The following is a 26,283-nucleotide window of genomic DNA, read 5'->3' on the forward strand; positions in this document are numbered from 1 at the left end:
GGACTGGGGCAGCAAAATGATGCAGGGTAACTGAGAGGGGCCTGCAAGTTCATTGGCAACCACCTGGTGATGATCAGAAGGGGCTATGGTTTTCCTAGGAGCGATGCTGTGGGCAGATGGTAGGCAGGACAGGTGTGATCCATCCTTGACCTTTTCGCTGCTCAAAAGCACTTTGGAACTTAGACACAAGCCCTGGGGAAAAGTGGACGGGGGTGAGGGAGGGAATCACTTAAATGACTCAAAAGAATTTTCCACCAAACAAGCGGATTAGGAACTTATAATAAAAATTAAGTTCTGTTCTAGAAAAATAAAATTACATTTCCCTTTTTTTTTTTTTTTAAAGATTTTATTTATTTTTGACAGAGAGAGAGAGAGCACAAGCAGGGGGAGCGGCAGGCAGAGGGAGAAGGAAAAGCAGACTCCCCACCGAGCAGGGAGACCGATGCGGGACTCGATCCCAGGACCCTGGGATCATGACCTGAACTGAAGGCAGCCGCTTAACAACTGAGCCACCCAGGCGCCCCATATTTCTTATACTTTTAAGCTTGTGTCCTAAGAGACATAATTATTACCCAAGTATAAAGCCCTTTTTCAATGTGTAAAATTTTGCAGAATGTCCCCAAGCATGAGAACTGCTGCAATTTAAGCATCCACGGATTGAGAAAAGACCTGAAGGCAAAAGCTAACCTGCATTCGGGAGGTGCTTGCTTCCCTCACAATTAGATCTGCTGATCAGTAGGCCCACAGACTAGGAGGAACACAGGTTCTGAATAAGAAAGTCTGGGGTCCAGAGTTTGCTATTTACTAACTGTGGACTCTTGGACAAGTCAAATTGTGTTGTTACTCCTGTTTCCTCATTAACAAAATGGGGGATAATGATAGTATCTACCACACAGGATGATTGAGAGAATTCAACCCGCTCCGTAAGCCATGGTGCGATCATAAATGGACATTAATTATTGTTTATAGATGCTCCCTGTGTAGGTATTATCTACAGACATAAAAGTGGGCATTAGTTTAATTTCTGTGGAGACTCCTTACTCCAGAGTTAAGTATTAAACCAAGCAAAATAATTTAGGGTTAGACTTTTTAGGGAATTCCTAGTCTGTGTGGCACGAGAGTATTATTACACAGAGCTGGTGAAGAGACTACCTACCAAACCACAGGCTCTGCAGGAGGATTTGTGCACGTTCGGATCAACAACCCACTACTTGCCACAAAGCTCTCCCACCAGGAAGATGTGCTCTCGTTTTCCATTACCCAAGTCTTATCGTTTCTAGAACCAAAGAATACAGACCAATTAATCACCAAGGAGCAGAAATAAATTACCTCACCTTTGGGTGACTTGCTGTTTGGATGATTTAGCACTTCTTATCTCAAGAGGAAAAGCCCAGTGGGGCTGGTTAGTTCACAATGGGAATGGTCCGTGCTTCCAAGGAGACCCAAGTTATTGCAAAGAGGCATTCATCGTAGACCGATGACGGTTCCTGTTTGGAGGTTTGGGGGAAGTTTCTTCTAGTTTGTCGCTCTGAATGTGGTCCTATTTCTTAAGGTATCCAGTGAAACTGATTATGCAAAATATTGTGGAAATGGGGTTTTCCAGGTAAGGTAGGGCAATCATCTGGGTTTAGCCCAACTTGAAAATCTATTTTAAAGGCTTTGTTAGACTTTCTTGCCTTCACAAGTACAGGGCAGTGAGTGTATTTTGGATATTTCTTTGTGAGATAGTTGAAAGAGTCATTCATTCATTTGTTAAACCATTCATTTATTCTTTCTACAAATATCTATTGTATTACTACTGAGTTCTGGGCTAGGGGCTGGCCGCATGGCCATGAAAAGACAGAGATGGTCTAATCGTCTAATGGAAGCCAACAGAATGGTGTTCAGACCACAACACCACCACCTAGCAGCCATGTGATCCCAGGCAAGTTCTTTATTCTCTCTGACTCAGTTTCTCATCAGGAAAATGGGGCCCAAGAACTCTAACATATAGCTTGCCGAGAACATTTGAGGATTATAAAGCATAAAACGCTCTAAAAACTGCAGTTCTCTCTGAATGGTCATGTCATTTGATGACTGAGAATCTTGCCTTGCTTTATGAAAATCATTCTAAATGGCCCGAACCATTATATTATTTTAAGGGATGAAGTCATTTCTATGTGGACTCTATATTGTATTTAAAATAACATTTCGGGGGAAAGAAACTATCTGGTTCAGTTCCCTCCTTTTACAGATTAGAAAACCAAGGCCTCGAGAGGTGGACTGACCTGCTCAACTGACTCGGTTAACAGATAAACTGAGGCATATTAAAAATTTCAAGAGTTTATTTGAACAAAAGTTGATTCAAATTGGGCAGCATCCAATCTAGCCGATAGGAAAAAGCCAGCTGTAAGATGCTGAACAAAAAATGAAAGACTTTTATAGGCAGAAGGGAGCAGGAACAAGGAAATTATACTAAGCAAAAAGCAGGCTGGTTATTGCAAAGTTATTTTCCTTTAGGGGATGGCAGGGGTCTATCAGGCAGATGACCTAACTAGTGCTCATCAGCAGATTCCTGATTGACTGGTTTCAGAGTCCATTTCTGGGAGAGTTGAAACTCTAAGTAAGTTAAGTCTTGGTTTGGTGACATGGGGTTTAGCACAAACAACTTCACTGTGGGCCCGTTGTCTTGTTTTTAACAACGCACAGAGCTGGGACTAGAGCTCAGTCAGTCCTGTTCCTCTGACCAGGTCTTATCACTCAGACTGTGTCCCCTACCTACAAAACATAGGATGATACAAGCTGATGGGTGACAGTAGCCTGTCCGCTGAAATTGGGCAATAATTTCTCTTCACTTCAGTCTGTCTTCAAGGAAGAATTATTTTCCCTTCGATCTATTTCCAAGAACAGTTGATTTTAACTTTCTATTTGAGCTTGCGTGGCAGGCAGAATTTTGGCCCTCATTGTTTCTGCCCTCTGATGTCATGCCCATGGTTATATTAATTGGAAAAAGGGATGTTGCAGATATAATCAAGGTCACTAAGCAGCTGGCCTTAAGACAGGGAGATTATCCTGTATTATCCAGGTAGGACTAAAGTAATCACACAAGCCCTTAAAAGCAGAAAAGGAAGCCAGAAGAGGAAATCAGACAGATGTAGCAAAAGGCAAAGCTAGAAATGCCAAGCATGAGAGGGGTCCTATGTACCATCATTGGCTTGAAGATGAAGGGGGTCATGTGTCGAGGAAATGGGGATCACCATGCTCCAAACCGCAAGGAACTGAATTCTGTCAACAACCGGAAATGAGTTTGCAAGTGGAATCTTCCTCAGAGCCTCTAAGGAAGACCCCAGGCTGGCCGAACCCAGGCTTCAACCTTGGGAGGCCCTGAGCAGAGGACCCACTTGAGACACTCTTTGCTAGGACTTCCGACCCACTGTGAGATGCTTACATGGGTATCACTTTCAAATGTTTTTATTTTTGCCATTGACTTTAAAATCTTTCTAATATTAATTGAAGTAGTACATGCAGGTGGATACACAGGCAGCACAGAAAGATGAGAGAAGAGCAGCAGTCCCCTATTCAGGAAGCCCCTCCTACGTGCCCACCAGGCAGGGGCAGCCCTGTGGGGCTGTTGCTGTGCCCCACATCTGTCAGTATGACCCTATCGTACTGCTTCTTTTAAAATTTGAGATATTACTTGTTGATTTGATGTTTAGGTAGATATCGTTTACTTTTTTTTTTTTAAGGATTTTTATTTGAGAGAGAGAGAGTGAGCAAGCACAAGCAGGGGAGGGGCAGAGGCAGAGGGAGAAGCAGGCTCCCCACTGAGCAGGGAGCCCCACACACGGGGCTCGATCGCAGGACCCCGGGATCATGACCTGAGCCAAAGGCAGACGCTTAACCGACTGAGCCACACAGGCGCCCTGATATCGTTTACTTTTAAAAGAAAGCTCCAACAGGGACATCTTTTCTTGGGTTTAGTATCTTTCCTCTAAAAGTTCAGTATAGGAAAAATGTTTTATTTATCTTTTTAGTGAATTGGCTCCCATGCAACTGAGATTTTATTGTGTTTGGCCTCTTAAAGGACTGAAAACCACCATCCCATGCTCAAGGAGCCTCCACGCCTGCTCAATTTCATCTCTTTGGTACCTAGCAGGGAAATAAACTTACAACATCCCTCCTGTCTGTGCCGTCGTGCAATATGAAGATTTCAAACTTCAGCATAATCTGTGTATCTTAGGTTTTTAACCATAATGTCACAGTTGCTGGATACAGCCAAGAGATGAAATGCTTCCTTTAACTTCCATTGCACTTTCTCCCCAAATCCTTCCAGGAGGACGCTCGAAGCTCCCCCAGACATTTGGACTGCAGCCATTGCAGCGGGCAGAAGATGAGACTGTCAATATTCAGAGTTTCATCATAGCTGGGGAAACAGTGCTTCATTCCATTGTTGAGAAACAATGTCTAAACTAAATTTAACAGAGAAAACTTGATTAGGACACTGTTTTGCTTGTGAGTTGATGTAGCAAACTCTAGTGGGTATAGTGCGCCAGAATGAGAGAATGATCTGGTGAGACATTTAATCAACTGTGGTCAAAGGGTAGAAATTGATTTAAGAAAACCACGTAGTTTTTAATCAGTTGATTTCAGCTTCTCATTTGTCACACCTTTATCAGACCCGTCAACACAAAGCCAAACAAACCGAGCAATTCATTTCTTCTTCTCTTGTAAATTTAGCATATATGTGCCGGGTGTCTGAGGCTGGCATTCCAGGGGACAGAAAAGCAGAGGCCCCAGTTAATCAGGAAACTAGAGGATGCAGTGTAGGTCAGTAGTTAGGAACTCAACTCTGGTGGGGTAAAAACCACTTTGGGTTCTGGCTTCAACCACGAGACCTTCAGGCTTCTAGGGTTGCTGTGGGGATTAAATGAGATGGGTATGTAGTACGTAGCATCTGATCAAACTAAATAAATGTGAGAGTTTCTAGTCGTTCTTATTAGCTCCAAGACTAGCCCAGTGGACATATGGGTCCCTGTCCAGCAGCCTTGAGGACAACTTCTATTAGTATTGTATGCAGAAGGGGGAATGGCCCTGGAATTGCCCAGTCTGTGCTGAGGAGACAGATGGTTCAGTGGTGCCCTCGGCTTGCCCATCTGTAGGGCACGGGAGTACCATCACATTGTTGCAGACTGGCCAGACCTCGCATTACACTTGGCATTGCTCATTTGAGGCATAACCGTTATGGCTATGTAGCTGCACAAAAGTTTCTACAAGGAGCTTCCACGCCGTGTTCACCTTTTCTTTTTCGATATGTTGGGTCTTTAAAAAAAACCACCTTCTTACTTAAAAAAAAAAAACATTCTATTGAAGTGTAATTGACATACAAAAAGCTGTACGTATTTAATGCATACAGCTGATGAGTCTGGGGATAATTATACATCGGTGGGAACATCATTACATCTAGGCCATAAACATATCCATTACCAAAAGTTTCCTCCCACCTTCTTTATTTATTATTATTGTGATGATAACACTTAACATAAGACCTACCCTCTTGGCACAACACAATACAGTGGTGTTAACTACGGCTACTATGCGTACAGTAGATCTCCAGGATTTATTCACCTTAGATTTTGTCACTCTTCTGTACTCAGTTCTTCACTGTAGCCAGAAGAGGGCACTGTTGCTTTACCCAAATTCTGCACTGTGGTCTGCAGGGCCGTGCGTCTGTGTCCTGTGCTACAGCGTCTCATTCCTGGCTTTGTTGGGGGTGGCAATTTCATCTCTTAGGTACCTAGCAGGGCAATAAACAAAACAAAACAACCTTTTGTCTGTTGCTGGACATATACAAAAACTTGATACTTGACAAACTAAAAATTTTTGAAATCACGTACAGTCGTGTATGGGATTTTAAAAAATGCACAAGTGCAGCAGAGAAAATGCATTCTTTGAAATTGATCAAGTTTTCAACTTTCTGAAACCACTGTCTGAAAAATTAGAGGGCAATTCGGCGTTCCTGCTCATTTTTGGCACCATAAGTGACCCAGAAAAGACAGAAGAAATTGAAAAAGACATAGAAGCAATTGTGCCTATGAAATTTGCCTTTTCCTTTCTTGGCGAGTGCCATTATGAGCCCCTTTACCATTTTTAACAGGCCAGTTTTTAATGAGGCAATAATGGCTTTATTTGTAATCCTTGGGTGAAAAATGGCACTTGAAGAAGACCATTTCACAACCCAGGGGGTCTACATTCTCGTGGTTCTCTTCCAGACTAGCAGTCTAATAAGGGTGACAGAAACTGAACTCTGCTTTGGCCTGTTTATGTTCTTCCCCCCCCCGCCCCACTCCTCTCAAGTTTCCCTATATGTGATTTCTTTCCATGGCTTCAGAGTTGGAACGAGAGACATTCGAAATGCAAATACAAGTACGCTGATGGCCAGCCAAACCTACAACAGTGTAAAATCACAGGGTAGGGCTGAAAAAATCTAGTGGAATTGGAGAATATCTGCAGCACCAAGTATTAATACAGTGCCTGTAAATCAATATTTGCTGGGTGAATGACTGATTGGCTCAATGAAACCACTAACTTCTGAAGATAATTGTGGGTGTGAAAACTGATTTGTAAGTATTTGAATGTACATGTTTTTTTTAAAATGTTACCATTTCCTCCTGATATTTAAATATTTTCAGGTATCCTCAGATAAGGGAATAGCAAGTCTTTCAACTTTATTTGGGATTTGATAGTGAATGCTTTTCACAATTATTCATGAGGCTAAAGGAAATTTGTGTACACGTGTGTATGTGAGTTTATATCCTCGCTCGTGTTATATTTTCAAAATCATGAGACACAGTTGTGGGAACTTTAAGACAGCACGCTCAACAGCATTTCTCTGTTTTCATTCTTTCTTCATACTGGTAATGTTAACTTGCAGCTTCTTGTTTTTGTTTTTGTTTTTTTCCTTCCAGACTCCTGTCCCAGCTGAATTCTATGCAGTGAGTAAAGTCTGTGCTCACACAGGGCCATAAAATCCTTTTAATATTCATTTGAAGGTACAAGCTCTTGGACCACAAAGGTCCCTTCTTCTGGTCCCTTCTTCATATCCAGGCATGCTCGGGGACTTGGCATCTTGCCCTGGAAGCAAGGCATATAGGCCAAACAAAACCCTCATTTTCACTGCTTGGAACAACGGTCAATTCTTTAATGTAATTACTTAGAACAAATTAAGAGTTTAGATCCAAGAGCCTTGGGGCAATCAAAGATTATGGAAAATAGGGGGGGGTGGGGAATGGTTTAAGATGCCTCTGGGTTGTAAAAAGCCACACCCCACAGAGCCTGGTGTGATTCTGATATATACGGGAGAGCCTTTACCAAGTACACCCCACAGGATCTTCAGGGCAGGAAAAAGTAAGAGCCTATATTCCATCCACGCTCTGTGTTGGCCAGGCTACCTTCTTCTAAATATAGCTAGCTGCTTCTTTTTAAAATGTGTGACTTCTTCAATACTCTTCCCTTTGCAGCAGCTTAGTTTCTTAAGGTAGTAGAGAGTAAAGAATTGTTTCTCCATCATCAACTGCAGACCGACAGCCCCAGTATAAAACATGAAGACAGTATCAGTAAGAGATGGAAGGAGGCACAAAGGCAAATCCCATGAATTTGAGTTTTATCGCATGAGCTGTCAGGTTCCTAGGTGTGCAAGAAGAGCAGAGCCTCAAATACTGACTCCAAAGAGAGTCTGTAATTTCATTCAAGACAGGAAGTGTCCCTTAAGCCATTGCCGATGGGCAAATGTAGAAATAGGAACTTTGATACAGATTCAAGGTACTTTTACTTAGGAGGGTTAAGAGGACAGAGCTACAGGGTTGTAGGAATACCATTCTCCTTAAACAGCTTAGGAAGGAATCAGAAAGGCAGGCTTTACGCCGCACTCACCACAAGCCGGGCACTGTCCTGTGTGCTTTACATATGCTAGTTTATTTAATCAGCAAAACAATGCTCCGAGCCAGGTGCTCATCTGACCTCACTTGGCAAACCGGGAAACCAAGGCACCAAGATACAATACTTGTCCCTCAAACGCCCAGCTGGTGCCTGTAGAAGCAGAAATTCCAGCTGGATTCTAGTCCCTGCCCTGAAGCATTTAACTGCTAAAAATCAGATACTATGTGGATATAGAAAGACTGGAACCGATATGCTAAATGTCATTACCTCCAAATGGCGGGTTTGCGGTTAATTTTCTTTTACTTTTCTGTTCTTTCCCCCAAATTTCTACCGTGTATTGTTTTTATAATCAGAGAAAAAAAATAATAAAATGCTGCTTTAAAATTCTGACCCTAAAATCTATCACCGTGAAGATCACTGTGCTGAAGAACCCCAGAGTAGAAATAGCGCTCGTAGCCCTGGTTGCTCGATTCACTAACGACCAGACTTTATAGACTAACACCAAGGAAAAGTGCCTCAGATGGATCCCTCTGCAGTCCTGTGAGCCATCAATAAACTGTCTACCCCCTGCAATCACCTGGGGCCCTACGAGGGGATGGACAGAGTCTCAAAGGAAGAGTGAATTTCCCCGCTGTAACAACTCTGAATGGAGTTCAACAGGATGGCCGGCCCAGCTCTGAAAGGACACAAATTCACGTTCACGCACGACTTTCTATTAAAAGTCATAATACAGGGGCGCCTGGGGGGCTCAGTCGGTTGAGTGACCGACTCTTGGTTTGGGCTCAGGTCATGATCTCAGGGTCGTGGGATGAAGCCCCCACTCAGCGTGGAGGCTGCTGCTAGAGCTTCTCTCCCTCTGCCCCTCCCCCCACGTGCACACGTCCAAACTCTCAGATAAATAACTAGATCTTTCAAAAAAGTCGTAATACAAAAGTCCATTGTATCTGTATAGATCAGCCATGAACAACTAGAATTGGAAATTAAAAAGTAATTTTGTAACACAAAATACACGACACACATATAATGGATGTAGGAAGCAACTGAAATTTTAAAATATGAGCGTGTCAATTTGGATACAATTTTAGGAATATTCTCAAGGTTTATCATAACAAATGTTTAACATGAATACCATGAAAAGACATAAATGCAGAAGGCAGCAAATCAAAATTTAGGAAACTATCGGTTCAGACTTCTTGTTTGTTCCTGGAGAAAAACAACTGACTTACACAACGCTGATAGCTCCTCATACTGTCTTAACTATTTTTCCTTGTCTTTTTAATAAATAGCCGGATTTTTAAGAATCCCCTTTTTTTGAAAGTAAGAGCTGAGGTCTCATTTCTCTAGGTTTGCATCTCTGTCAAGGGGAGGTGTTGACGTGGGCCCTGAGCTGAGTCCCTTGACCCCTCCTGCGAGACCGAAGGACTTCTTCCCGCAGCGGCTGGGGGCTGGCTGCAGAAGGCGCTCAGCCACCCACCCTCTTCCGAACTGAGAACTCGGTGGAAGAGTGCCGCCTTGACCGAGGCCGGTCCCTTTCCTGGGTAGCCTGGACTCAGCAACTGGTTGATGCAGCCACATAAAACCTGGCCTTCTCGCTTTGACTGCGGACAACTCTGCAGGCTCATTTCCACTCCAGGGCTCCCCGTGGGGGCCATCCGAGGCCTCAGCCGAGACCGCAATCCAGCTGAGCTCCCTTTGCCCATCCTGCTTCCCTCCCTTTCCTTCCACAGGTGTTGATCCCAAGACAAGTGCAGCCAGGGGCTTCCCGTCCCTGGCTCAGTGTCCCATTTCCCAGCACAAACTTGACACTGGGGGAGGAAGAGCATACCTCTCTAGTGAGCGCCGGGCCCCTCTGCCACCCTTATTCTACAGACCACAGCCCGGAAGCCCCTCTTAGAAATAAGACGAGGAAGGAAAGCAGTGCCATTTTCCTCACACAGACTCAGGAAGTGGATCAAAGAACAAAGAAGACCCTTGGAAGCCTGGCAGGGAACATGTCTGAAATTCGGGTGGGGCTTTGGGGAAACCACAGGAGGCAGGATGGCAGCTGCTTAGCCCACTGTTTGGTCTAATCCCTTGAGCTGTCTTGTCCCTGGTACCATGGTCGCACTGTGTTAATTAAATCATTCTCATTAATTCAGCCCGAGTGTAAATTAGGAAGGAATGAAGATAAATTAGGTTGGAAGGCAGCTAATACATTTAACCCCATGCTGCTTATTTTGCAGCCTAACAAAATAACGTTGTTAAGGGAGATAACAAGGCCAAAGCCTTGGGCACAGCTTCTTAATAGCATTAAAAATGAGACCTTGGTTTGGTGTCACAAGGCAGAGGCGAAGACCAGCTCCCGGGGGCCTATGGGAATGGGCTAACATCTTGAGTCGGGTGGTGGTCACTGTACGACACAGACCCACAGCATTTCCTGACTTGTTTATGACTCAGACATCGACTATGTGTACGCTTGTCCAGTTGGATCACAGGCCTGTCTAGAGAGTTCTTCATGTACACATCCACGACTTGCTCACCTTCTCATCCTGTGAGGAGAGTGGTAAGAATTACCTTTAGGCTTGGCTGAGAGATGCCAGGGTAATAACAGTTTGAGTTGCTGTGATCAGAAATATGCTAACTTGCAAATCACTTTCAGCTGTAAAATAAACATTAGAAAGGGCACAGAGGCCTGAAAGCTTGTCAGACATTCGTTCAAGCAAACCAGTGTGGTTTGCAGGAGGTCATTGAAAGCACACACATTTTCCCCCAAATGCAAGTTTAGTTCCTCTCTCTCTCAGCAGGAAAATGTTTTCCACTTTTATACCCTCCAGAAGCTAATTTCTTTCCTCTGCCTCATGTTGCTTATCTCCCTGAGGCAGATGAAGCAAACGTCTATGGTCACTGAATACAATTCAAGATTTCCCAAAGCTATAACGTTTTTTCCTTCTCTTTTCTTGAAGCCCTGAAAGATGGCAACATTAGGTAGAAAAGAGCAGGGAAATGGCATCCGAGGATGATGAGCCAACGTCGAGGATCCCCCTGCCTGCTTAGCAGAGTACCCAGCAAGGAGAAACAAATGTTGCTGTCCCCATGGTTAAGGCACTGCAGTTTCCAGGTGGTGAAGATGCAACAGAAACAGACTGCCTTGCCTGTTCCTAACTCAGTGGCTTCCTGTGACAAAATCCCTAGTCAACCAACCGAGCTGTGCACGTTTTATTTATTTTTAAGATTTTATTTATTTTTTCAACAGAGAGAGACACAGCGAGAGAGGGAACACAAGCAGGGGGAGTGGGAGAGAGAGAAGCAGGCTCCCCGCCAAGCAGGGAGCCCGATGCGGGGCTTGATCCCAGGACTCTGGGATCATGACCTGAGCCGAAGGCAGATGCCTAACGACTGAGCCACCCAGGCGCCCCTAAAAGAGGGAACACAAGCAGGAGGAGTGGGAAAGGGAGAAGCAAGCTCTCCACTGAGCAAGGAGCCCAACGTGGGGCTCGATCCCAGAACCCTGGGATCATGACCTGAGCCGAAGGCAGACGCTTAACAACTGAGCCACCCAGGCTCCCCCACATGTTTTATTTCTCAGCAGGATCATCTACCTACAGTTCCATGTAGATTTGCTAAGTGACTAAAGTAAGAAAGAAATACTTCTCCTTAGTGAGAAAAAGTGTTAATCTCTTCGTTTAAACAGAACATTTTTTCCCAGAGGAAGACATTCACGTCTGGTCTTCCAAAGCAACGGACTCACTTTGAGCCCACAACATGGACTGACAAAGCACTTCTAGGAGGTGCCTTTGAGGCTGCCCTAATGGGCTGCCTCCACACCTTGCCACAGGCTACAGAAACAGGTTTTTAAAAAGACAGATGTGCGCTAGCTCCACATTTCCACCTCCCTTCTTTTCAGCACCCATCTCTGGTATCTACAGCTGCTCTACCTTTGGTCTTGGCTCATTTTATCCACACCTCCTTCAGGAACAGGATCGGCTTGCTGGGCTCCTCTCTTCACCTGGCAGCCCCAGAAACACTGCACGTGATTCTCACCGTGAATTGATCCAGCTGTCTCTGGCTTTGTTAACAGTCTGGGCCTGAGTCTGCATCACAAATTAAAATATGAAACAGATTTGTAAAGGCTCACGGTGAGGCTGACGAGTTAATGCTAACAAAGGACTTCAGAGGGCACTGTCTTTCTTTGCTTGCAAGGAGCGAAATTTCTCAAGCGCATACCAGGAGGGACGGGGGGTGGGTGGGTGGGAGGTTGGGGGGGGGAGTGGGATTAGAATAAAGAACCGACAGTCCTGGTTGAGGCAGTGTCTGGACCCCGGCAGCGTTAGGTGGAGCCCCCTCAGCCTGTTTAAACCATTTCTGCATCTAGTGTTTAGAGGAAAGCTAGGAGGTGGGGGAGTTGGGGAAGGGAGAGAACTCTTCGGTGGATCCCTACTTGAGCTGCAGAGCGGAGCCTCTGCTAAGGGGCCGTGTGACCTCGAGCTGGACAATTCACATCTCCCTGGGTCTCAGTTTCCTAACCTGCAAAACGAGGAGGCTGGGACGGTGATCTCTACCGTTCATTCATAGATTTTATTCCAAATATCTAATAAAAACCAAACAGGCGTTTTAGGTCCCAGTGGAAATACAGCCCTTAGGGCAAAGATCAAAATAGGTCTGGTCAAGAGCCATCGCCATTCGAGCTTGTTTTTCGAATCGCTTTCCTTTCCTCTAGCACGCAACGCCTCAAACCCGGGTGCTGGGCCATTTCTTTGCCGAACCCCAAACCAACACAGCGGAGCGATAAAAGACAGGAAGGGCCCAGCCCGAGAAGGCGACTGGGGCTCTCTCGCTAGGGAGAGGGGGCGGTGTAGCCGCTCCTTTGAGCAGCTCGCTTTGAATCTAGCGCCGGCCGCGATTGGCTGCCAAGCACGTGGTGCGCGCCCCGCGGGACGGCGCCCCGCAGCCGCTGCTCCGGGCCGCGTGGGGCAGAGTCCGGCAGCGGGTGCTGCACCCGCTGGGGGGGGGGGGGGAGGGCGGACGCAGGGGCAACGCCAGGCGCTGGAGTCTGCCTGCACCCCTCGCCAGCGAGAAACCCGATGGCCCGCCTATGCCCAACCCGCAGTGACCAAACTTGTGCCCCTGCCCTTGCCCCCGTCCTCGCTCCAGGTGTTCCGCCCAGGGCGCGTGCGGCGGACACCCAGCTGCCCCCTCGCTCCCCTTTCCTGAGCATCTCGCGGACTCCGGCTTCGCGGAGCGCACAGCCGGGCGCCTCCGCCGCCGAGGGTCCCCCAGCTCCGGGGCTGTCCTTAAACGGGGCTGGGCCAGAGAGGCGCAGGCACTCCGACCCGGCCAAACTTGTTCAACTCGCGGTCCCTGAGGATTGCAGCTGCTGGTGGCTTAGGCACCGTGTCCGCTTTGTCTCCCTCCACTCTCCGCAGCCCCCCTCCCCCGCTTCCTCTCTCGATTAACTCCCCCGACACGCTCTTCTCCAGCTCTTCCCCGTCGCCTCCTCTTCCCCGTCGCTTCCTCCTCCCCTTCCTCCTCCTCCTCCCCTTCCTCCTCCTCCTCCTCCTCCTCCTCCTCCGCGGGCGGCATTCACGCGCTTCCTCCCTCCTTCCCCTAGTGTCACTCTACATCCGCACCGTCTCCTCCCTCCCTCCCCTCCCCTTTCCTCCCCTCCCCTCCCGCCGCGCCGCGCCGCTTATAGCCCGGCGCGCGGTCGCTGGGCGCAGACTGCTTGGGCAGCCGGAGAGGAGGCGGCGCGGCGGTGGCGCTGCGGAGACCGAGTCCAGACGCCAGGCGGCCGCCGGCGCACTCGAGCGCTTTCTAGCTCCCTCTCCGGAGTGCACAGCCCGCCTCCTTGCGCGGCTGCAGGCTCGCTCTCTCTTCCTGAGACGCGCTCCGGGAGACGCTCCGCGGGTCGCGAGCGGAGTCCGCGGCGTGGGGGTCGCGAGGCGCTGTCCTCTCCCAGGCGGGCGCCCCATGCGCGCTCCTTTCGCCCCGGCAATCGCCGCCGTTCCCCGGGGCTGAGACGTCCGCCTCGTCGACTCCCGCCTGGTGACCTAGGCGAGGACCCAGCTGGTTGTGCGCTGACGCCGGTCGCCGCCGCCGTAAGTTTCCCCCGCCGCCCCGGACCTGTTGAGGCTGTCGCGGTTTTCCGGGGCCGCTTGGCCTGCGGGGGTGTGTTCGCCGGGGGTGTGCGTTCGCCCCGGAGCCCCGAACTCCGACTTGGGCGGAGGTGGGGGAACTGTTCTCGGGGCGGAGACCTCGGGGGCCGCCGCTGCCCTCCCACAGCGTGCAGACGCTGGCCATCGCCGGAGCGATCTCCTCTGGTCCGGCTCGCCGGCCCGCGGGCCAGCTGCTGGGGATCGGAGAGCTGAGCCGGGGTTTCCTTCCTCCGCCGAAAGCGGCGCTTCGCTGGGGGTGGCTGTCGCTCGGCCTCGCACTTCGCAGCCCCCGGGGCCGAGCGCCCGGGATTGTCGGCCCACGTTGCACCCCACCCGGCACAGGGGAGCGCCGGGGCCACGCGCACACACCGTCTTCGTGACGCCACGTTCCCTGCGGTGGAATGTCTGTGGGGAATGAATGAAAACTTTCTGAAAAATAATTTCTTCTCGTGCACGTATTTGGCCTTTGGTGTGACATTAGGAGTTTCAAAGGATAGGAATTGGTGGGCGTGGTGGAGACGAACCTTGAAACTTGTTGGGCGTGTAATTTCGTGTTGCCCTCACAGGTGCGGCCAGCGTGCTGAAGAGCGTTGCAAGTGTTACGGAGGGCTGTCTGGTCAGTTGGTTTTCTTGTTAACAATGTCTTCTAATGTCGTTCCATTGTTATCAGTAAGGTAGATGCTCGAGAAAATCTGCCTCGTTTCTCCTTTGAGTGCATTGAGACCAGGTTCAAAACCTAAGGAGATGTGACGGGACGCAAAGTATTGGCAGCAGGGAGCTTGAGTAAAGAGCATTAAGTGAACTGAAGTTACTGTAACTAGAAGCCCTTTTGATGTTCACGGTAATAGCAGCCCTTTCTCTGTCTTCTTTGTAGACACAGGTTAAGTATATGTATGCTTTTTTTTGGGGGGGGGGGCTACTGACTTGGCATGCAAATATTTCTCTGGGGGCTTAAAAAATACTGGAAGGGTGATTCGTTTTATGTTGAAGGTGTGTTTGGTGACTGTATAAATGGCTTCTGATATTTTGATGTTTGCATAATTTTAAACCAGAAAGTAAGTCGTTTCCCTTGGGTCTTTAAGTTTACCCTTTATTTTAAGCAAGTATTGCTGCAAGAATGTTGGATTTTGCCTGTGACATGCTTCTCCATGTGGATGGTATCCAAGATGACAGGCTAGCCTCTTCCTTCTGGTTTTGTGGGGCAGCCTGGAAAATGCAGGCGCATAAACACAGGAGGCATAGGGATGCAGATCCTATATCCTAAGGTCTTCTAAACAAACTGTTTTCTTAAGGGTTAGCCTCGTGAGAATGTTGTTTTACCCTGTCTGGAATCTAATGCTCAGGGAAACATGTTCTGGGCCCCGGTGTGATTCCCATTCAGTGTACAGGGACTTCGGTGTCATGTACCTTGTGCAGGGCGCCTCATTCTTCAGCTAGAGGTGTGTTCACTCTTAGCTTGAGAGAAGGCAGCTTTTTGAGGGTGCTTTGGAAGCATTGCTTAAAAAAGAAAGCAGAACTACTCATTTGGAATGTTTGTAAGTTTCTATATAAGGCCTCAGAGTATTCATAGCATCTTTTGAGGTTTAAGCTTAAAACCTTCCTCAAAGTACTTCAGATTGAATGTACTAATTCACAACTATAGTGGTAGAGCATCAGGGATGCTAACATGTGTTCTAAGGCTTGGGAGACTTGGTGCGTTCACATAGCGTGGAGTTGGTTCTCCAGAGCACTGGGCATCGCTTCACATGGATTGGACTGTAAAGGCTTTGCTTGAGGTAAGGGTCATGGGGGCCTCCTCACCCTTTGTCCTATCCTAAAGTTGTTGTGGACACCGAATGTTGTCTTCCTAACACCAGAGCCCTAGGACGTTGTTACTTACTTTCTTCCACTAAGCCATGTTTACTGCTAGGGAAGAGGTAACATTCCAAAACTGAAAGGAAACAAGTTGCATCTCCTAAGGCTCTGTGGCCGGTGTGTCCAGGGACAGTTTGCACCTGCCCTTTGTTGTGTGCTGTGCTGTGCCACGGCTGGCCAGGAAGTGCAGCTTGGTGGCTAGCCTGTGGATCTGTGGAAAATGGTTCATTTGCGTTTATTAGTAATTACTGCAATATACATTAAAAAAATATCTGAACTGTTGAAGGAAACGAGGAGGTGGTAGGCTTCAGCTGCCTGTAAAAACTAACTGTTCTGTGTTGGGAACAGATACTGTAACTTACACGGTTGTTTACCCTCCTGGCATAAACAGCTTCCTTAGGAATCCTTTGACAGGCGGGTTCTTGAAGGCTTTAGTCTTTTGAAGTAACAGAAGGATAGGATTAAAAAAGGAAAAAAAAAAAAAAAAGAAAAGCATGTGATTCAGTTTTTGAAGATAGGTGATAGGTATGTCCTATGTCTTTAACCTACGGTTTACTTACTGAAGAAAGCCAAAGACAGCATTAGATTTTGCTGTAATTTCAGTAATACAGAGGAAAGTACTTTAGTCAGCAAATAAATTCTAGGGTGGCCCTAAATGAACAATGGCTGGCAAAATACACACACACACAACACACACACAGGTGTGAGTGCATTTGATTTACATAAAGCAGGGTTTGCGTTTTGAACTCCTGCGCACCTGCCCGTGTTTGCAGGTACACAAGAACGGTCCTGGTGATACACTGTTGAATCAAAAGAGAGGGATGGATAGATCCTTTGTTCCTGCATCTGGTTTTCCAGGAACTGATATAAAGCAGGAAGAAAGAAAAACAGCAGTGATGAGTATGCTACTCAAAATATTCTTCCTTTTATGTGTGCAAATCCTTGTTTTGGAAGCTGTCCAGAGCAAGAAAGATGGGTGGTGATTGTGGCCAGAATCTGTTCTGTGTTTTCACAAAAGCCTGCTGATCAATATATGCTAATGTTTATATTGGTGCTCTTTGAGGACTCTGGCGTGGTAGAATTGTCTGGTTAGAAATTGTAACATTCCAATAAAGATCTGATCGTGGAAGAAGGTGGCTTAAGCCTATGATTTTAAGGTTACATTGCCCATTTACTGCGATACACAGAGAAACTGGATCTTACTAAAGGAATTCTTAATGGAATTAATTAGTAGGTACTTGTTTTACACACGGCTTTATGTTGCATGGGGCATAAAGGCTGGTGCCCGTCCTGGCGTTACGAGAGCTGGAAGCCCAGCATTTTAAGTGGCCTGCAGTGAATCAGCTGGACAAGGGCAGGAGCTATGAGGGTGAGACCTCCCTCATCTTGGGCTTTGCTGGCTTACATTCTCAAGGACTTCAGTATCCTGAAAGTTGGCAGTCAGGTTTTCCAAGATGAACCTGCTTGCAAGCCTTGATTTTTTTTTTTTTTTTTAAACAGCGTTCACATAGCCCAGCAGTGTTACAGTGAATGCCTTTCCTTATAGGTGGTTGTCTGACTTTGTACAGGCTCGGCTATCCATTATTCCGAGCAGTAGGCGCCAGGGCTGATGGCAAAGTGTTCTGTTTTCTCTGTTCACAACGATTTGTGTGGCTTTGTTCTGCTGTTCTGAACATCAGGAGCATCACGTTCAGTGGTTTGTTTTGTTTTGTTTTCATTTTAGGAGTGGAAACAAAATGTCAGTCAGTGTGCATGAGAACCGCAAGTCCAGGGCCAGCAGTGGCTCCATTAACATCTATCTGTTTCACAAGTCTTCCTACGCCGACAGTGTCCTCACGCACTTGAACCTTCTACGCCAGCAGCGCCTCTTCACGGACGTCCTTCTCCATGCCGGGAATAGGACCTTCCCCTGTCACCGGGCGGTGCTGGCTGCCTGCAGCCGCTACTTTGAAGCCATGTTCAGCGGTGGCCTGAAAGAGAGCCAGGACAGTGAAGTCAACTTCGACAACTCCATCCATCCAGAAGTTTTGGAGCTGCTGCTCGACTATGCGTACTCCTCCCGGGTCATCATTAACGAAGAAAATGCAGAATCGCTTCTGGAAGCCGGCGACATGCTGGAATTTCAGGACATCCGGGACGCGTGTGCAGAGTTCCTAGAAAAGAACCTGCATCCCACCAACTGCCTGGGCATGCTCCTGCTCTCCGACGCGCACCAGTGCACGAAGCTGTACGAACTCTCCTGGAGAATGTGCCTCAGCAATTTCCAAACCATCAGGAAGAACGAAGATTTCCTCCAGCTGCCCCAGGACATGGTAGTGCAGCTCTTGTCCAGTGAAGAGCTGGAGACAGAAGATGAAAGGCTTGTGTACGAGTCTGCAATTAACTGGATCAGCTACGACCTTAAGAAGCGCTACTGCTACCTCCCAGAGCTGTTGCAGACAGTGAGGCTGGCTCTCCTGCCTGCCATCTATCTCATGGAGAATGTGGCCATGGAGGAACTCATTACCAAGCAGAGAAAGAGCAAGGAGATTGTGGAAGAGGCCATCAGGTGCAAACTAAAAATCCTGCAGAACGACGGCGTGGTAACCAGCCTCTGTGCCCGGCCTCGGAAGACTGGCCATGCTCTCTTCCTCTTGGGAGGGCAGACCTTCATGTGTGACAAGCTGTATCTGGTGGACCAGAAGGCCAAAGAAATAATTCCCAAGGCTGACATCCCCAGCCCAAGAAAAGAGTTCAGTGCGTGTGCAATTGGCTGCAAAGTGTACATTACTGGGGGGCGGGGGTCTGAAAATGGAGTCTCAAAAGATGTCTGGGTTTACGATACCCTGCATGAAGAGTGGTCCAAAGCTGCCCCCATGCTGGTGGCCAGGTTCGGCCATGGCTCTGCTGAACTGAAGCACTGCCTGTATGTGGTTGGGGGGCACACAGCTGCAACGGGCTGTCTCCCAGCCTCCCCCTCAGTCTCTCTAAAGCAAGTAGAACACTATGACCCCACGACCAACAAATGGACCATGGTGGCGCCCCTCCGAGAAGGCGTTAGCAATGCTGCGGTGGTGAGTGCCAAACTCAAGTTGTTCGCCTTCGGAGGTACCAGTGTCAGTCATGACAAGCTCCCTAAGGTTCAGTGTTACGATCAGTGTGAAAACAGGTGGACGGTACCAGCCACCTGTCCCCAGCCCTGGCGTTACACAGCAGCAGCGGTTCTGGGTAACCAGATTTTCATTATGGGGGGAGATACGGAGTTCTCTGCCTGCTCTGCTTACAAATTCAACAGTGAGACTTACCAGTGGACCAAGGTGGGAGACGTCACAGCAAAGCGCATGAGCTGCCACGCTGTGGCCTCCGGAAACAAGCTCTATGTGGTGGGAGGGTACTTCGGCATTCAGCGCTGCAAAACTCTGGACTGTTACGACCCGACGTTAGATGTGTGGAACAGCATCACCACGGTCCCGTACTCGCTGATTCCTACTGCATTTGTCAGCACCTGGAAGCATCTGCCTTCTTAAACGCAGTACATCTTCAAGAAGGTGAGCATGAGGTGAGAAGTGAGCGTGGCTGTAAGTATGCGTGTAATTAAGCTAGCTGTGCGAGTGCCTGTGGGGACTGAGACGTGATCGATGTGGCTCACCCCATGGAAGTAGTGCTACAAAAACTATTAAGAGGATTGGCACCCCAGAACTGCAAGCACTTGTGTTGACCACAGCTGCAGCTCCCCACCCCGTATCAGAAGCCCGCGGTTCTCAGCCGTGACTGAGCCTCCCACTCCCCCAAAGAACTGCTCAAAAACGGCCCATCCCAGAGATTTGATTGCATTTGGTCCGGGTGGGTCCCAGGCAGCAGCATTCTTTGGAAGTTTTCTAGTGATTCTGATCTACAGCTGGGTTGAGAACCCCTGCCCTGGGTTAATAATGCCAACTAATGTTTACTGAGCCCTCCCTGCCCTCCGGGAGCTGGGCCACGTGTCTCACATGGATCATTTCATGTGATCCTGACAACGACCTCGTGAGATATTACTAGAGTATTTTATAGATGAAAACAACTGAAGCACACAGAGGTTAAGTCAGTTGCCCAAGGTCATGGAGCTTCGTAGGTGGAAGAGTTGGTCAAGAAATCAACCCAGGCACTCTGGCTCCAGAGAGGAAGCACTTGAGCATCATGCTGAACTGCTCCTTAAGAAACCTGAGCTTCATATTCATCTCACCCCAGGAGATATTTGTTGATATTCAAATTTAGATGCCTCAAACCCTTTGTGGAATGAAGTAGGGTGTAAAAAACAGAATGCTTAAGTTTAGTTTGTTCCCTCCCAAATTATTTATTTCTTATTTAAAAACTTTTTCCTCGAGGAAAAAAAAATAGCCCCCTTTAGGGCATTTATTAACTTCAGAGGGAAATCAAGGTCTATCCTTGTAAAAGGTTGCACCTGCACTGTGTACATTTGTCAGATGCGTGGCACACTGAGCCCTCTAGACGGCCTTCCACTGCAGCCTTTCAGAGTTAATCAGACAGGCTGACCCTATTGTCAGGGCTAACAAAAGTTGTCTTTCTGTGTCATATATCTGAGTCCATAATGGTCGTCTTGTGTACTTAAGAGTATATAATACTCTTGGCTCAAATAATTAATAGGCCCACACAGTTCAGTGTTCGTGGAGCTAATGGCCGTTTTGCTGCCATTAAGCATCTTTAGTATTGGCCCCAGGAACCACTTAAGCACGTCTGAGTGTAGCACGGAGCACGTGGGATGTGTTGCTTTGTTTTGGTAATTCATGGGCTTATTACTAATAATAAGAGAATAAAATTAAAACTAGGCTTTGGAGGAAGTACAATGAAAACTAGCTCATTACCTGGAGACCTTTGGCTCTGTTTTCCCTAATGTGTTTCACACTTTGGAAGAGGACTTTTAGAGGGAAAAAAAGGAAATCTAGGGGTCTTTGTGAGCTCAGCAAAGAGGGATTTTGACTCACTTGTCTTTTCTTTCCACCTCTCTTACAGCTTATTTTAAGACACCGCTAAAATCGGCGTCACTGTTACAATTAATCTTTCTTGTTTTTTCATTGGTTCAGTTGTCTCCTCCAGCCTCTAACAGTTAGTACAGTTCTTAGTAATAGAATGTAACCTTGGGATGAAACTCCTTCAAAGCAGCTGCAACAGTCAGAAACCTCCTGTGGGGAGCGACTGGGCTGACAGCGTCCCACACCAAACTGGTTTTTGCAGCCTTGCTGGCATCTCAGTAATCCTGAGTAAACAAATGCTCTGAATGTGGTTATTTCGTCTGTGATATGAGTGCATGACTCACCTCTAAAGCACGTTTGAAGAACCTTCTGGGCAAAAGCATCAATTAAGAGTACACTAAGTTCGGTGTTAGTCCAGAGCTGACTATATTTGCATAGGAGAGGCAGAAAAATCACCAGTGATGGTGGTGGTACCACAAAATGGTGACTGGTAGACGGGCTGGCACGTTTGGAGCAAGGTAAGGAAGCGGAGGCAGGAAGAGACCACCACGTGTGCATTCTGGTTCGGGGTTCGAAGCCGTGGACTATGGACCTTTCTGGACTTCAGATCCCTCCTTTGTCCAATGACTGATTTGAATTTGGCTTCTCCGAGCTCTATCCACATTCAGACTTGGGTGAATTGATAAATGAGGGGAGAAAAGGGACGAAAAATACCTTACCCAGTGTCTGACCTATATACTCTGAGGTTTCTTTCCTCCTTCAACTGAGACCTCAGCCACCACGGAATTAGCTTTGTGTGTGGCAGGAAAGTGAAGCTTCTTTGATTATTATCTGCTTGTTATCTTAATTCTTCGTTTTTGGTGCCTCCTTTTGCAGCCCAGAGTATGTTGGCAAACACTTGAATTCGCCCTATCCTGGGTGTTTGAACCTAATCACAGACTTCCGGTCCCCGGGAACCGAGCAAATAAAGCGTTAGGTCGTATGGGAAACACCACCTCCCCGCCCGGGGTGCCGCCAGCCAGAGTGGAGCACAGAACAGCGGAATTTGACAATGCTCCTTCGCCTTTGCAAAGGGTGGGGTGGACCTGATCAAAGCCACTCGTGCGGTTTCCCACAGGGAGCATGTTGGTTTAAATGTCCAAAGTTTTCTACACACAAGATAGTGTTAAAACACTTGAGCTGGATGGGGTGACTTTAAAAGAGGTGCTGTGCAGGTATCAGCCCTAAGCTGCGGAAACTTCCGGGACATCGCTTTGATCTCCAAACGTAGGTGCTAACCAAGTTAATACAGCGTTAACAAGAAGTTTCCCTAAGGTCTAGAAGCTCATTCACCAGGGGGATTTTAACTGTCTCCTGACGTTCTGTCAGTGGGTGGGAAGGACAAAAAGGAAATTACTTTTGATTACTCTCCCATTTTCATGGTGCTGTGTGGCCCCAACCTGACAGCACTTGGCTCTCGATGTGCTTTTGTTCCTTCCCTTTTTAGAGTTGTTGTTTTTTTTTTCCTGTTTGCATATGCACCATCATGAATCTTCATATTATTACAATTACAAAATACATTCTTCTGGCCTACTGTTGATACATAGGTTCCCGGGAGGTGGGGGTGGGAGAATGACAGTGTAGTCTAAGGAATGCCTTGCAGGCTTGAATCACTGTTATGAAACTGCCAAAAGAAACAACTAATGAAATGAATCAGACTTCTGAACACACAAAAGCAAGAAGAATTCGGTGCAAGTAGCGAGCGGCCCCTCCTGAATTCCCTTTGTCTTCACTTAGAGTTCTAGCAGCAGGGATGAGATTCCTCCGCTAGGGCTGGAAATGTGCTCTATGAACAGATAGGGTGAGTCGGAGAGACAAAAGCCGTCTGCAGAGTTTCCCTGTATCAAAGTAGACATCCGGGATGGAAATGGTGGGTCGTGTGGGGAAACACCAGCTCCCGTGAAATGTGCAGGCTTTGTGGTTAGGGCACCTTGAATTTATATTCACGCTCGACGTTGGCGGATTCTGCAGATGATAACTGCATAGCATAGCTGGCGTCTCCCAAGTGTGGACTGATGAACTTGGAGAATAAACTCCAGCCTTGGGCTGTGGAGGCTTGCGATGTTGTCGTGTGAAAGGAAGCGAGACTGATTTCTGCCATAATGAATAGCAGAGATGCATTTCAGTAAGAGGATTAATATGTCTGCTTTCTATATGGTGAATAAATTGAATTTGGAATCCTTTATGGTAAATGGGCCAAGGAGGGTTTGCACAGGAATCTTTTTTGACCCTCTGGTGATTGCTTCACAATGGCTTTGTTTAACCATAGAGGTGAAGTATGAATGTTGGAGGCGGAAGGTGGCAACTCATAGCAGCACCTAGACGTAGAAGTTTACATTTGCACATACATAGGTTGACAGTGTAGTAAAGAAATGAAGATTTTTCTTTGGACACCATCGTTTCTGTCGAGCCCATCATCTGTATCCGTGCATGCACATGGATGCACTTAATTTTTGCACACTTGGTACTGAACATGTAATTAAGACTTTTAGAAGCAATATTGACCAGCTCTGTCCTGATTTTAATTTTCTTTTTTTAAATTTCGAGGCTACTAACAAGTATCCTTTTTTTTCTCTCTGTTTTAGCTCGCTCCATCACTTGGTGAGACAAAATGAGATTTCTACTCTGGAGAGGCCAAATTTAATGAAGAGAGAGAAAAGAAAAAGGAAAAGAAGTTGCTACAAGGCTCCATACAATGCACTGCACCTTGTAAATTCTCTAACTGGACATGAAGGAGGGGGTGGGGGAGGGGATGGGATTTTCAGTGCAAGTAGCACATGGTTTAAATATGAATGAATGAACCTGTGATCTAGTCCTTGTCTTGTAATTGTGGATTAATGTCAGCGTTAATCAGCCCCTCAAAGGGAGAGAAAAGCCGGCCCTTTTCCCTTGCTGTACCGTATTCAGCATTTGATTTCCATGGGCTCTACCATTTATGTGTAAAATTTGAAATGGTTGTCACCTCTCTGAGGAGCAAGCCTGAAGCCTCCACCCCAGCTGCTGTTGGAGATTGAAAGCCCAACTGTGGGGCCAGGAGGGAAGCTGGCTTGGCTGGCTGCTGAGTGAGGACCACTGGACTCCCTGCTAATCTCTGAGGGGTTGTGCTCCCCAGGAAGGTTCTGAACAATGGGGACATTGTTGGTAGGTATTTGGTAGATGTTCTTTTCTATTTATAAGTGACTTTAAACTTTCCCTTGGCTGTTAAAAAATTTGTTAGAGATTTAGCTATTTATTGTTTGATGCCTGCATGCTGAAACAATGCTTACAATTGTCTTCACGTGTATGGATGTGTGTGAGTGGTTGTATGTTTTGCACAATTTTGTGGCTGTTGTGAAGTGCTTTGCTGCACAAAAATGAAAACTGGGGAGTTAACAATTTGGAGTATAACTGGAGGGTGGGTCGGGAAGGGGGTATTTTGTAAATGTCAAGACAGGGAAGGAGTAGAAGACAGAAACCGATTACATTGTAGAGGTAGAGAAAGCATGGAGGTCACTTTTCTTAGACTCACTAACTTTTAATGGGGTTTCATGGGCTCTGGTCATGCTGATGGCTCATGGGGTGAGGGAAGGCTTCAATACCCTGTTCCTTCCCATCTGAGTCACCTACTTCAGTCTCAGCTACTGAAATTTGGAAAGGACCAAGTCGCTTTGCAGTTTTTTTCTTTGTGGAATATCCTGAAATCCTGGAAAATTCTACGGAATAGTTCTGTATATAGGGCCCAGGTTAAAGGCATTGTCCAAAGTTTATTTATTTATTTATTACCCTGTGAGAATGCTTTGCCATACCCACAGTTAACAGGAAAAAGCTGAGTTGTCACAGATGAAAATTAATTCACTCACCGGATTTGCTTGGCCTGGTGGGTTCATTGTTCCGTCTTCTTGATGTACAGTTTAGCAAGTGCTAGGAGTTCTCCAAGACCATATTCACATTGGGACGGTGTATACTTTAGTGCTCACCCTTGGGTAAGTCTCTAAAAAGAACTCTTTGGTGCGCAAAAGTGACACATTTGGCCAGGAAACACCAAAGAATGATGAGCAGTGGCCCCTGTTGAGAGGTTTTCCGGGATCGTTGGGAATCTGTTGTGAATACATTCTTTGCTAGTTCGAGTGCTTGTTTACTAACCGTGTGTGCCGTGATAGGTATTAGTGCTAGACTCAATTAGGTGCTTGCTCACAGGTGTCTGGGGAAGACCAGAGTTTGCAACTCGCACCGCTTTCATCGATGTTTCTCACATTACTTGTAGTTTAGAAAATAGGGCTTAAGACTGATAACAACCTTCTACATTGTGAGTGTGTTTGCATTGTCTAGTGACAGATAAAAATCCTTAACATTTCTCTTTACCTGAATACTTTAGACTAATTGTACATGTCCGTTCGTGCCATGAGTAAGTGGGCTATAGTTGGACCAAAATAAATGAGCCATTGGAATAGAAGCGTCACAATACTTTTCCAGCGGGCAGTTCCTCGCTCCTAGATGTGTTCTAAGCAATGCAAATGTCTAATTGTACTCCGGCGGCATGGGGGTGGCGTTACATTATAGCAGCTACGGCTCTCTAGTTTATGATGCAAATCTGCCGAGATGTGTGTGTCACTGCGTGACTTCTGCAAGCAGGATGAATTTTCTGCAGCTGTTTCAAAGTTGTGGTCTGTCCTTGAATCCTCTGTTAATTACTGTGTGCGAGCCAGAGGGAGCCGTGGTCAGGGTGGGCCCCCAGCCTGCAGGGAACTTTCTGGACTCCCGCTCTTTGAATTGATGTAGGCATTTGGGCTCACTACTTGACCATTCTCACCCTGTGAAACGTCCCCCACTTTGAAGCAAATACAATTCACAGCACAGTGCACACAAAAACCTTGGCATAAGACAGAGAAGGTTCTTCTTATTCTGTGGACTGGTTGCTGTGGAAACGGATAACAAAGGGCAGCCTTCCACTTCTGGTATAATTGTGTAGCCCCCTTTTCTCTGGGCTTGACACCTGTCTGAATAAGAGTGATTAGAGCTGAATAATCTCCCTCTCGGCTGTTGAATATGTGGTTCACGTACAAAACTCTGTAAGTTGAAGTAAAGTGTTCATGTTCATATGTGCTTGTTTGCTACTACTACATTTTTGAGGTTTTGTAAAACTGTTATTTTTTTTTTCACAATGTGAAACTGAAGGTCAAATAAATTATTAGAGATTTTCTCTTCATTGTGTGTGTGAGTCTTTATTTTAATACAACATAATCTACCGAAACCTGGTGCCTTTTCTAGTTTAAGGAAGGTTGAGGATCATTTCAAATATTTTCTGAACGTGTTTCTTTCACCATCTAGTCACATACATTCAGGAAAGTGGTTTTGCGTGTTGAATAATTAAAATTTTTGGCCTTGTAGGGTATTTCTTTAAGCAGAGCAAAACACCT

At 46.8% G+C, this 26,283-nt stretch overlaps 1 protein-coding gene and 1 long non-coding RNA gene across 6 annotated transcripts; one reads left to right on the plus strand and one right to left on the minus strand.

Annotated features, from left to right (window-relative positions):
• Window positions 1-2,306: 2,306 nt before the first annotated feature.
• LOC118528368 (uncharacterized) lies at window positions 2,307-13,007 on the minus strand. 3 transcript variants are annotated; one of them, XR_004913600.2, is made up of 4 exons: window positions 12,418-13,007; window positions 11,829-11,984; window positions 5,605-5,773; window positions 2,307-4,893 (listed from the first exon to the last, which is right to left on the minus strand). It is a non-coding gene; the product is annotated as an uncharacterized LOC118528368 (long non-coding RNA). The 3 variants fall into 3 exon arrangements; XR_004913601.2 differs by lacking the exon at window positions 12,418-13,007 and having other exon boundaries at window positions 2,307-4,448; window positions 11,829-12,078; XR_013445744.1 differs by lacking the exon at window positions 12,418-13,007 and having other exon boundaries at window positions 11,829-12,078.
• A 569-nt stretch (window positions 13,008-13,576) lies between these two features.
• Window positions 13,577-26,072, plus strand: ENC1 (ectodermal-neural cortex 1). 3 transcript variants are annotated; one of them, XM_036080780.2, is made up of 3 exons: window positions 13,577-13,988; window positions 17,623-19,437; window positions 23,473-26,072. In XM_036080780.2, the coding sequence occupies exon 2, from the start codon at window positions 17,636-17,638 to the stop codon at window positions 19,403-19,405; it is 1,770 nt and encodes a 589-aa protein (XP_035936673.1). In that variant the 5' UTR covers window positions 13,577-13,988; window positions 17,623-17,635; the 3' UTR covers window positions 19,406-19,437; window positions 23,473-26,072. The 3 variants fall into 3 exon arrangements, with proteins under 3 accessions (XP_035936673.1, XP_035936672.1, XP_035936675.1); XM_036080779.2 differs by having other exon boundaries at window positions 17,623-19,426; XM_036080782.1 differs by lacking the exon at window positions 13,577-13,988 and adding an exon at window positions 15,802-15,820 and having other exon boundaries at window positions 17,623-19,426.
• Window positions 26,073-26,283: the final 211 nt, after the last annotated feature.

The sequence above is a fragment of the Halichoerus grypus genome, chromosome 2, assembly GCF_964656455.1.
Source record: "Halichoerus grypus chromosome 2, mHalGry1.hap1.1, whole genome shotgun sequence".
In the NCBI taxonomy this organism is placed as follows: domain Eukaryota; kingdom Metazoa; phylum Chordata; class Mammalia; order Carnivora; family Phocidae; genus Halichoerus; species Halichoerus grypus.